Consider the following 12,577-nt stretch of genomic DNA (forward strand, 5'->3'; position numbering starts at 1 on the left):
CATGTATCTATATCTATTTGAGCTATATTAGCCGACTATCAAAGTCTTTTTCCATTTTCAAACATGTTGTATAAAGCTCCAGGGAGCCACTAGATGTCGCTAAAGAGCCGCATGTGGCTCTGGAGCCGTGGGTTGCCGACCCCCGGCTTAAACCAAGGTCACCAATCACTACCGAAGGGCCGGACCGGGGGTGCGGTATGCAAATATCGGGGGCAGTGTTTTTCTTGTATTTTGCACATGTTCCAATAAAAGGTCGAACTCGCGGGGGGGGGGGGGGGGCGGGGGGGGTGCTCTGAGTGTGATTACCGGGCAACAACCGTCGTTGGCCCTCAGAGATTACTCCTGCCTATCTTGAAGACAATTTTCCCTGTGTGCCAAGTCATTTCTTTAACTTTGTCAGAGAAAAACTGACAAAAAGAGAGGACCTTTTCTTGAATTGGGCGGAGCTGTTGCTTCGAGATGTGGAATGAGGAGGACTGCTCTGTGATGGGTCAATGGAGGAAAACACCACTCTGGGGGTGCTTTTGGTGAGGAATTAGCATTTTAATATGGCTATGAGCTCCAAAAGTTGGTCAAGCACTTTAACATAAACACCATCGCTAAAAGACGCTTTGTCCTTGACATGTCTTTACTTTCCATCATTGCCAAGTACTCAAAGATGATAAAATGAAGACGGAATGGAAGTAAGTGGCCCTTTTTTCCTTCATTTTTAGAATTAATCATTCAATCTGACCTCATCTGTGAGTTAGCAACCCACAGTTCACCTGTTTTGTCTGGCTTTGGACTGTCATAGAAAGAGTCCTTTAAAGAGAAAAGCCACATACTTTTCATTTTCATTCTGTTTATTCTTGTTTTGAGCTATAGTCAAAGTTACTCAATCTTGTGGTTAACTAAATGTTATTCAGGTAAAATGACGCTCGAGTCCTTCACTTTTTGACCACTGGAGAATTGGACGAGACCTGGAAACCCTGTGATGGTCATGAAGTTCCTGATTGGTGAGAAGAAAAAAACAAAGGCAAATGTCTTTGAATTTTGGTTGTTCAATAACAAATATTGTATCAGAAAGTATCAGACAAGATGCTCACTCACAGCAGTCATAAAGTCTGTTGACACGCTCATAGTCATTGGCACTCATCTCTGTCGCAGTGCCAAAAGTAGTGACAGCACTATCCCTGGCAACAATGGTTGGTCGGCCATTTCTGGAGAAGGCACGTCTACGTAAAAGAAAATAAAAGCAAAAAGAATATTATGTGTCTTTTGGGAGTGATCAATTGACATCACTTGAACCAATACAATCCTAAACTAATATCAACATACTCTCCATCGTTAATTGAACATCGCATTGGGGATCATTCATGATTTTGAATACACACATATGGATCTGGATCAAGCAAATGTTAACGCTGGTGTGCAGTTCCTTGTTAGAGAACAGCAAGTTGTGCAAAAAGTCCTGAATCCTTGAGCTGGCGGACATGAGCATTCAATGTTTAGAGAAGGTCTGTTTCAGCTCAAGTTCAACTGTTAAGGTTATCGTTAGTCTGAGTGAAACCTAATATCCCGAACCTTTTGTGAGTAGGATAGAAAAGGGTCACATGTTTGTTTGTATGACTGGAAAAATGTACTCACTCGCTGTAATGCATCACGGATTGAAAATCATAGGGTGTACCCAAGTTGTTTGTTTGCACAATCTGAAAGTTTCTTTCAAGTCCTGCATAAAAGGAGAGAGCAAAACACCATGTTGAACTGCAGTTAAATGTCGTTCAATCAGATGGGAGATTTAGAAACACAATGGGGTAGATGCCATCCTGACAAAAAGTAAATCCAGTATCCATCATCCATTTTACAGTGAGTGGGAAGTCGCTTGCACCCTGGATTGGGTGCGATCCAAATCCAGGAAAAAATATCGAAAGCAAGCCTGAAACAATATGCTCTCAAATGACTTGCAATGCCACTTCTGTAAAAGGTCTGTTGGCAAGCTGACCTGGTCTGATGTTCTCAAAATTAATGATGACGTGTTCGTCTCTGTCAGAGCGGACATGCTCATGGTGGAATCCGAGTGCATGGAGAGCCTCGTGTTGCACAATGTCTTTGAACACACAACCGTTTTTCTGCAAGGAAATTTCCTGCTTGTTTCCTTGGCGACCAAGGTAGGACCAACACCTGGCACAAAAACGCACAAAATCAGGTGAGCTCAAAAACCGGCTGATGTACAACATATTTTCAGAATTGCAGCACCACTTGAATTGAAGACACAATTATGAATTGTTGGATGAGAGCTTTTGTCATTTCACGAAACTCAAGTGAACTCAACATGGAAAATAATCACTAGTCTGATTAAGCTCGCGAGGCAAATGATTTTTGCAAGAGCACAAATCTTGTTGAAAGATTTCTGGGTTATGTCTAAAAAACAATACCCCGCAAGTGATTTCACAGTCCATAGTGGCCCCTGAAGATTCGTGTGGAAACTGCCATAGCTGGTAAGCCAAATAACATTTTTACACCATGTCAATACAAAGATAAATAACAGGGCAAAAATATATCAACTCAAAGATGGAGAGCTTTTTTGGTGCACATTCGCTGAATTGATTGAAAAAAACAACTGGGGAAGTGGCACTGACAGAGAAAAGACAGCAAATGTGTTTGAATAACAGGTTGAGTCAAGGTCATAGAGGTTCTAAATGCTTATATCTCACCCATTGCCAGATATGAAGGATATATAGTTCACATCATTTTCAGTCTTCTTGACAAAGCGAATGCAGGTGGTGCGATCTCCTCTTTTGAACTCTCTCAGGGCTTGTTTTATTGTTCTCTTCTGTTTTCTTGCTGCAGACACACGCACATTATACTGCAAAGTTTTGTCGATCAAAAGTAACACCTAAATTCACCCTTGAAGGACTCATTTTGTCTGCCACACAAATCAAAATATAATTCAAAATTAAAGGAAATCTTACAAGGGATACATGTCTTGCTCTTATGAATACTTTAAAATCCACAACGGCACCTCAAATACCAAATTTCAAGATGTATGATGGCATTATTTAAAAAAATAATATCAATATATATACGTTGTTTAAATATCCTCATGTTAAATAATCATGGTGCTATTGTTCATGAATCTCTACCATCCAAACAACCTGGGGATGAAGACAACTGGAGACTCGGCACCTCCCCAAAAATTGAAAAACAATGTCAGCAATGTCAGTCATTCATTTTGGTCTCCAAAACCTGAAGGAGTTCATTTCATCGAGAGGAAGCACAAAATGAGGTAAAGTCACCATTAAGTTGTGAGAGTCAAGAAAGTTAAAGTCAGGACACCCCATTCCAAGACAATGAGCAAAGACAGGCTCTTTTCTGCCCTCAGTCGTTTTCTGTTAGCATTCAGAGCTAACGGTAACCTCATGTTACAGCCAAGTCAGCCTGTTTATCAAAAGTGGGTTGTCATTGTCAAAAGCAAAATAGCACAACAACGAACAAAGAACACATCAGCCCCAAGCCGAGAGAACTGTCTTTTGCAGTGGAAACGTATTTCATTACACCAACAAATGGGTTGACGCGACCAACAGCAGGGGCCCGGTGACCTTCGGGAATTTTGAGAAAATACGTACGGTATGTGAATTTTCCTGACTACGTTTCGGCACATGACGCCCCATCGACGAAAACCTTTCAGCGCATGGCGGTCGCACCCCACAGCCTAGCTCAGTGTTTTTTAAAAAGTAACTCAGTTGGATAACAAGTTACTTTAATTCTTCTATTCAGTAGCTGCCAACCACCCTGGTTAACATGAAATTGTCCCACTTAATTGGTGTGTTTTTGACAGTGATCTTTCAGAGCAGTTTGCTTCAATTAAAAATAAAGGCTTTTAACTTCTTCTAGTATCTTATATATATTTTTTTTTTCTCCACGACCCTTGTGAGGGTAAGTGGATCGGAAAATAAATGAATGAATGAACGAAAAAGTATTATTTAGTCCAATTAAGTATGTTAGTTTAAAAAAGCCTTCTCAAGATTTCACTTTCATGCTTTTTAAAAACAGTCTTCCGAGACTTCATTTAAAAATACATTTTTAATAATTGCTCAAATGAAGGCAGTCTTTTTTATTCAAAATCTTTAACTAATTATGTCGCAAAACTCAACAATAATGTTTTTGATTCTTTATAAATACAGTATAATGATTAAAGTTGTGGCTCTCCTGCAGTCGCAAAGTCTTGTGTGAATGTGATTGCACCCTTTGATCCGTATTATTATTATTATTATTTTTTTTTTTTGACTCAGTATTAACAAAGCTATGTTGACAACAGGGTCGACTGAACAGAGTGCTGATCTTATTCTTTTTGTTTTTAGCTGGCACAAACTAAAAACAGTGTCTGTTTTTCTAACTTGAAAGTGCAACTTCCTCTCTTTCTTCTTGCTATTTATGGGGACGTGAGATAACGCGCTGAAAACGATGACGTCAGTTCCTCAGACTAAATGTTAATTTGAATACTCCCACAAGGCATGTTACGATGATTAATACCAGAGTTTCCGTTTCCAACGTGAGGAATCAGGTGTCCTCCTGTATGAACTATTCGTTTTTTATCAAATACATGGATGAGAGCGACTCCGTGGTTGAGAAGTGTGTGCTGTTCAATTCCTGCTGTCGATTTTTGGACCCCACGACATTTCACAGGTCATCCACTGCGACCGCTTGTGATTACAGGAAGAGCCCATTCGCTTGGACCAGTGGTGGGCAAACTACAGCCCGCGGGCCGGATCCAGCCCGTTAGTCTTTTTAATCCGGCCCGCCGAAAGTTGGTACACAATTAATGTTCGATGTTAATGATTGCATTCATTTCATCTGGACCTGTAATGACAGGCATTTCAACGCCAGGTGGCGCACTTACTGGAAGTTGCAGAGCACAGGGAGAGCGGGGGTGGGGGGGTACGATACGGAAGCCCACAGTAGCGCCAACTCAAGCAACTCCCGCTCGATACGACGGCATAAGTGTATCCGCGCCGCTATTTTCTATCATTGGATCAAAAACAGCGACATGCAAGTGACTCTGTTTTGCAGTGAGTTTTATTGGAATTGCGAAAACTTTTACGTCGTGGAGATCATGGCATCCAAACAAAGAGGAAAGGTAATGGCCGCGGAAAAGAAAGTGAAGCGTATCTGATTAAACGAAGCGGGTTACAAAGTACGAAACATTCACGAGACGCTTCAGTCTGAAAGGCTCAAATCGACGAGACTTTGAAAAACGAGGAAGCGATTTTTGCTCAGTCCGATCTATTTCGATGCTCAGAGGGAATTACTTGCGGCTCAATGGACAATCGAATAAATAAACTTTTCCTGGAATGGTTTAACTGTTATCGTGCTAAAAACTTTCCGCAACCTGGACCGCTAATAAGAGAGGAAGCGAGTTCCATAGCGCTATGGGCATCGAAGACTTCGAAGCGTCCCGTGGCTGGCTTCAAAAGTTCGTTGCACGACATCAGCTGAGCAACGCTGTCATGTGTGGTGATCGAGGGGAGGTCAAGTTCGAGACAGTGAGTGAGTGGAAAGAAAGCCACCAGGTCTTTTACTCGTCTCATTTTGTAGCAAATAGTCCTAACTTTGTTATATTTTGTCATATACCTGTACTGTATGCTGACGTTCATACAGGACATACAGTATACCATAGTTGTTTCAATGTTGTCATTAAAAAAAAAATATGGTAATACTTTAATGCTTTTTAATGTTTGGTAAGGACTGTCAACAGTTTTTTTATATGTGCCGTATCTTGTGCTGACCCGGCCCACCTGTCAAATTGAGAAATCAATGTGGCCCCCGAGCGAAAATGTTTGCCCACCCCTGCCTTGGACACATTAGTGTCATACATAGCAAAAGCCACAAGCATTCTACACAGTAACTCCTCGGGAGGGATGAATTGCAACTTCAGGCTGATTTCTGAAGTGGATAAATAATTGCGTTAGATTCATCCCGACTCTAAAATGATATTTCGAATAACTTTGGTCATGTATCCTGAACAAGCTGCTATAAGTTAACTGAACTTATACAAGTTAAGTCGATTCAGGGTTTACATGTTTCTTTGAAGTCAAGATAGCGCCCGAGTAGGCAGCCGTCGGCAAGTGCTCTCATGAGCCTTGCTTTTTTTGTTGTTTTTGTGTTTGTTCTGTCACTTGGTGTTTGTTGTTACATCGTGTGGACCTGATGTGGACTTTTTTCAGCATTTTTTGGCCACGACATTCGCGCCTTCTTGGCAGCATGGGTATACCAGCACTGTTTTTGACTGGGAGGAATGTCGGCGCCATTTGACTGTCGTTGCTGGACAGTCCCGGGGCGCTTGTGTCTTGCGCCTGTAATGGGCAGCATTTTTCACAGCCCCGCTTTGTTCAGCGGAGAGATCGGTGCTGTTGAACGGTCTGCGGCTGGATGGATGTAAGGCTTGAGGAGCCAACGATGAGAAGAAAGGAGCGTTAGCGCGGAGCACCGATGCGGATTTGGAACTGGGAGTCGCGGTTTGGAGTTTGAAGCGGATTACGTGGGACAGGAGAAGTGAACAAATCTCTTTTCGTCGATGGACGCTACAGCTTCGTGTTTGCTTTCAAAACTTAGCTTGTAGCAGACGTGTGCACATTTTCAGCATGACGTCTCTGATCCACTGGTGAAAGGACACTTTGATCCTCTCCTCTTTCATCTATAACTGCTGAACAATAACTGAACAACGTGTATGCAGAAAATTGGTGAAGATTACACGACTGTCTGTGTCCTATGTGTTGTGTTGTGTTATTTTTGTTATTTTGACTTCAAAATGGCGCCGCGAGAGTGGCTGCCTTTCCAACAGCTCCTATATTTTTTGTTCTACTTCTTCCTTTCATAACTTTGCTGCTGTGAATTGGGAATTTCTCCATTGCGAGACTAATAAAGGTTTTCTTAACTTAACTTATCCTGTTTAACAGTGTATTCAACAAGTTACAGCTGTGGTAGGCAAATGATTGTCATTACTTTTTACTCTTCTTCGGTGGATTTACGTGTGTGTTTTGTGGTTCATTTTGCAGACTTCAAAGTTGTCCTGTAAGTAGTTTCTGCAGTGTGACTGGTCTCAACACAGTCGCTTTGTTTATTTCGCTTCAGTTTTTGATTTTACAGGACCAAATGCTGCACATATAGACCTATGATAAGCTTCATCGTTGATCGCGTTTACACTTAACACTGATGTTACAGTAGCAGATAGCAGGGGCCCCAAAGCCACTGCTGTTTTCAAGCCCAGGTGAGAATGGCAGGGTTGTGTCAGGAAGGATTTACAGCGTTAAAATCGTCCCAAGCAAATCATGCGAGTGACTTGCTTTAGCAACCCCGGATGAGGCAGAAAATCACAACAAAAGCTGAGTTATGATGACTTACTAAATTCATTGGAAATCTCGTAGGGTATCTTGACTGTTATTCCAGTTTTGGGCCATTTACAGCCTGCGTTGGTGCAAGGGACAGCATTCCTCAAAATACCATCGTCATTTTTCGTGTGAACCATAATATCCCCATGTATAAGGTGGGATTCTGGAGAATCACAGACAGAGAATACACAGTGTTATTTGAACAGTGTCTGAAAATATTTTATATTCATTTCTAAGTTGCCGGCATAAAAGATTTGTGATCACGTTAGATGAATTGTGGAAATTCAGTATGACCTACTGATTAATTACTTTCAGTTCAAATTTTAAGAAACCAATCAGCATTCCAAAAAAAACAATGAGAATGCCATTCAAAATTAGATTCTCTCATTCAAGTTGAATATTTCACAGAGAAACAGCCCAGCACATCCTAATCATTCCAATGTCAAATGAAAACACTTACCTAAGAACTTTTCATTTGCCTTTGTAATTTTCGTAAAAGTGGATGTGACTTCTGGAAAAAGAAAGAGACAAAATAAAATCAAAAAGAAGCATTTTAGATATTTTAGATTGAATTTAACAACTTAATTGTACAATTGATTTTAGGCACCTCTTTTCTTTCTGGCGGTTTCACTTATTGGGACCTGGAAAGAAAAAAACATTTTTTGAATCACTTTTTTTTAAGTCTCCATTTTACATCCACGCACACATAATTAAAGATATATTATGTCTATTGGTCCTTTTCATCCATCCATCCATCCATCTTCTACCGCTTATCCGGGGCCGGGTCGCGGGGGCAACAGCTTTAGCAGGGAAGCCCAGACTTCCCTCTCCCTAGCTACTTCTTCCAGCTCTCCCCGGGGGATCCCGAGGCGTTCCCAGGCCAGCTGGGTGACATAGTCACTCCAGCGTGTCCTGGGTCTTCCTCGGGGTCTCCTCCCGGTGGGACATGCCCGGAACACCTCACCAGGGAGGCGTTCAGGAGGCATCCGAATCAGATGCCCAAGCCACCTCATCTGGCTCCTCTCGATGTGGAGGAGAAGCGGCTCGACTCTGAGCCCCTCCCGGATGACCGAGCTTCTCACCTTATCTCTAAGGGAGAGCCCGGACACCCTTTTCGGTCCTTTTCATTTTGACCAATAATAGTAAAGACAAGATTTGTATGTGTCCCGCCTTGGTTTGATCTGTGTAAATATCTCCCGTGCTGAAACAGCCATGCTGAAAGTTCTATTTTCAAAATGTTATTGATCAGTGTTTTTCAAAACCTGTGCAGTGTGCCGCAAGATATTGTCAGGTGTGCCGTGGGAAATGATCCAAAATGTATGCTTGTGCGGTCAATCGCCTGACCGAGTAATCATGTAGTACTCTTCCATATTGGTAGGTAGGAGCAGAAGCTAGCTTATTGCCTTGTACTTCGAGACAAGCCAAGTTTCTGGCTCGAGGCAATACAACGAAAGCTATCGTTTATTTGGATTTACTTTTATGCAACGGCACCGACTCCGTTGTGCTTGGTATGTGGTGAAAAGCTCTCCAACAGCGCGATGCTCCCAAGTAAGCTTCAACTCCTTCTCGAAACAAAACACCCTTCACTTTGAAACAAAAATATGGAGTATTTTGTTCGCGTGCGTGAATACACGGGGGAAGCAAACAACGTGGATAAGCAAAACCACGTTGTTTGTTTCCCCCTTTACAAATGTAAGGAGAGAGCCTTGAAAGTAAGTTACCATGTTTCTCAGCGTGTGGCTAAATCAATAAAGTCCCAGCGGCAGAGCAATTAATACTTCTCGCCTGCAAAGCCATTGTAAATGAGGTTTTCGGACCCAAAGTAGCTAAGGAAATAGCCTGATTGCTGTAAAAACTGAAAACATAGAAAGAATGAGAGCTGTGGAGGAAGAGCTTCGTGTGTCTTTCATCGATTGCTGGCAGGGTCGCAGATCTGTTTTCATCCAAACCATTTATCACACTGAGTGGGAATTAATATGAAAGATTATAGAATATTTGATTGATGTTGGTTTGGTTCTTATCCAAGGTGTTGTAATTCTCATGGATCTGTTTGTGACCAACAGGTGTGCAGCTACAGGCGGAGCCCAACAGGTGGCACTGTAGGGCTCCGCCTGCAGCTGCACACCTGTTGGTCATTGTGTCGTTAGTTGTCACATAAAAAAGATTTGATGCCCGGCCACTCAGTGTCAGGTCTCTGTTGCTGTTTCTGTTCCTGCTTCTATTGGTTTGTGTTTATCACTTTATATTTTTTGTTTATGCCATGGGTTTCGTTGTTACTTTGAATTCTTGTTGTTCTCCATACTTTGCTTGTTTTGGGATTTTGTTTTCTCAGTGTTCTCAATACAATTTGTCAAGTTCACCCTGCTCCTCTTTCCTGCCTGCTTTTTGGGGTCCTCCATCACCACCCTTGTGACAGAATGACCCGACCATCAGATGGACCCCGCAGGAACAAAAGACTGGTCACAGTTCCACTCTGTGCCTGGCGGAGCACATCTGCGGCCGACACCTATTCCCCTTCAGGCAGCCAATGTTATGCGGCCGTCCCACGTTCGCCATCACGTCCAGCCCCGTCCACGTCAGGCCGTCCCACGGTCCCAGTCAGGTCGAGCCCCGCTCACGGTAGGCTGAGCCGAGCCACGTCCATGTGCATGTTTCAACCGATTCACGCCCATGTTGAGCCGAGCCACATCCATGTCAGGCCGAGCCCAGCCATTGGGTTGCTGTCGCCCACCGTTCCTGTTCCCCGGCGAGGCAAGAGTTGCTGTCGCCCTCGTTCCTGATCCGTCCCTTGAGGGAGCAGTACTGTCATGGATCTGTTTGTGACCAACAGGTGGCACTGTAGGGCCCCACCTGCAGCTGCACGCCTGTTGGTCATTGTGTCGTTAGTTGTCACTTTGAAAGACTTGATGCCCGACCACTCAGTGTCGGGTCTGTGTTGCTGTTGTAGTTGTTGTTGTTGAGTCATCCAAGGCGCCTCAGGATGATCCTGAGTAGAGCTAGACTCGCGCATGGGAGGCTCCTGAGTTCTCCGAAGGAGTTGCCAAGTTGTCGATGGTGCCGGTCAACCAGGAACGCCGGGAAGCGTAGCCAAAGGTGTTCGGCCGACTCTTCTTCCTCACCGCATAAGTCGTCATCACACATCCCCAACAGATGTTGCCATTGTCGGAGAGAGGGGTGATGGCCGGACCTGCATCAGGTCGACGAGGTATTTCCTCAACAGTGAGGACTCCTCGGAGGGGTTGGGTTTTTGGGAAGAGAGGGAGGTAAGACGGGGGTGGCGGGATGGGGGAGGGATGCAGCTTCTGCGTATAATGGTGTGCCTTGTGGAAGTGTCAGGATCCGAGTTTGGATGGGGAAGGGAGGAGCCGAGTTTGGCTTGCTCGTCTGCCAGGTCATTGCCAAGGAGATTGCAATGGCCAGGCAACCAGATAACCTGAACTGGGCCCTTGGACCCAAGGGCAGCGAAAAGGGACTGTAGGGCGGTAATCTCGGGATCAGTTGGGCCATGACCGGCGGTTGGGACCCCTGTTCTATGGTACTCCCGTTGGCAAAGAGTGCAGACGATGGGAGTAAAGTCACAGCGGATTGTTTTCGAGCAGCTGGCACAATTAGGGCCGGGATTCTGCTCAATGTCACGGGCCCGAAGGAGGAGGGACCGGAGGTGCAGGGCGGCTTGTACAGCAAAAAAAATGGAGGGGGGGGGGGGGGAAGAGCGGGGGAGGCGCCTCCCATGGCGCGGTCTGGGTGGGGTGTAATGCATTCGCAGGTCCCCCACACGGTCGCTGTTGCTGTTTCTGTCCCTGCTTCTATTGTTTTGTGTTTATCACTTTCGATTTTTTGCTTATGTCATGGGTTTTGTTGTTTTCGGTACTTTGCTTATTTTGGGATTTTTTTTTTCAGTGTTAATACAATTTGTCAAGTTCACCCTGCTCCTCCCTCTTGCCTGCTTTTTGGGGTCCTCCACCAACACGCATCGTGAGAATAATATAGCGTTATTTTTCAATGTTTAAAAAACGCTTATAATAATAAAGTAACACTTAATTGTAAAAATAAGCGGTTTTCACATTTTCAGCTAGTGGTGTGTCGTGGGATGTGCCTCTCCTCAAAAGATTGAGAAACACTGTTATTGATGATTTAAAAATTCAAAATGAATGAATGGCTGCTTCATCCTGACACTTCAGCTTGCAGAGCCCTCTGGCGTATTGTAACATGACAAGGCTAGCTACAGTGGCATTCATGGTAAAGAGAGCTTGACTGAAAAAGATGCACCTGCCCACGCCAAAAAATAACTCTGAAGACACAGATATAGACTTTCATTCGTTTTCAGTGAAAATGCATATTAATAAGAGAAAAATCCTATAGATACAAAAATGGAATTAGAAACTTCTGAATCTACGTTGCAAATAATCAAGGCTAATCTCATAGCAGGAAAGACTTTTTAGCATTAAAAGTTTGAAAAGTAACACTTTTTTTGCTCAGAAACGATGATTACTCTTTCACTGATAACTGCCCTGCCAATAATTCAAATACCGGTACTTTATTTCAAGTGGTTGCACGAAACAAAATCATCTGGATCCAAATCTTTTTTTTTTAAAGTAGACTATACATTTTTAAAAATTGCATCTAAATCCAGATGATTCTATTGTATGCAGCCACTTGACACAATTAAATTGCGCAAATTCATCACTCAACTTTTTTTTCAGTGTATCGTAAAATTCATAAACTTTAGTCTTTACCACCATTGACCAAATTACATGAAAACTACAGACATGACTTTCAAAAGGATTGTGATTTTCCAAGTAGAACAGGAGATAATTTTTGTCATAGTTTTGTCAAGTTGATCTTACCGGAGAAACGGCCGTAACAGACACAAGGAGAACAATGATGACAACTGGCGTCATGGTGTTGCTGGTGTCTGAAAATAAAGACAAAACAAAATTGTAAAAGTTAAAATCACACTGGTCTGCATTCGCGTGTGTCTCAGATTAAGAGAGAGAGAGAGAGAGAGAGAGAGAGGGAGAGAAGTGAAAGAAAAATAAAGCAGGTAACAATGGAGTAATTTTGTCTTACGGCTGTTAGCAGGTGTTTGAGGTCGCTGATGTTTAGGCACATTATATAGGTTTTACATTGGGCGTGTCTCTTACGTATTCTATCATTCCAGTTGACAATCAAAGTTCTGATGGATGGAACTTTCCATCGTTTCCTGTTTG

The 12,577-nt window shown here is 43.2% G+C and overlaps 1 protein-coding gene across 2 annotated transcripts; it reads right to left on the minus strand.

Moving 5' to 3' along the window:
* Positions 1–824: 824 nt before the first annotated feature.
* LOC147207273 (high choriolytic enzyme 1-like) lies at positions 825–12,276 on the minus strand. Of its 2 annotated transcripts, XM_086106534.1 has the most exons (9): positions 12,215–12,276; positions 7,975–8,008; positions 7,828–7,878; positions 7,381–7,530; positions 2,694–2,823; positions 1,982–2,160; positions 1,627–1,708; positions 1,090–1,214; positions 825–988 (listed from the first exon to the last, which is right to left on the minus strand). In XM_086106534.1, coding segments are annotated over exons 1-9 (807 nt in total). In that variant the 5' UTR covers positions 12,269–12,276; the 3' UTR covers positions 825–986. The 2 variants fall into 2 exon arrangements, with proteins under 2 accessions (XP_085962660.1, XP_085962662.1); XM_086106536.1 differs by lacking the exon at positions 825–988 and having other exon boundaries at positions 1,082–1,214; positions 12,215–12,271.
* Between the last annotated feature and the right edge of the window lie 301 nt (positions 12,277–12,577).

This window comes from Hippocampus guttulatus, chromosome 3 (assembly GCF_054856545.1).
Source record: "Hippocampus guttulatus isolate MCC_2025c chromosome 3, RoL_Hgut_1.0, whole genome shotgun sequence".
Taxonomy (NCBI): Eukaryota; Metazoa; Chordata; class Actinopteri; order Syngnathiformes; family Syngnathidae; genus Hippocampus; species Hippocampus guttulatus.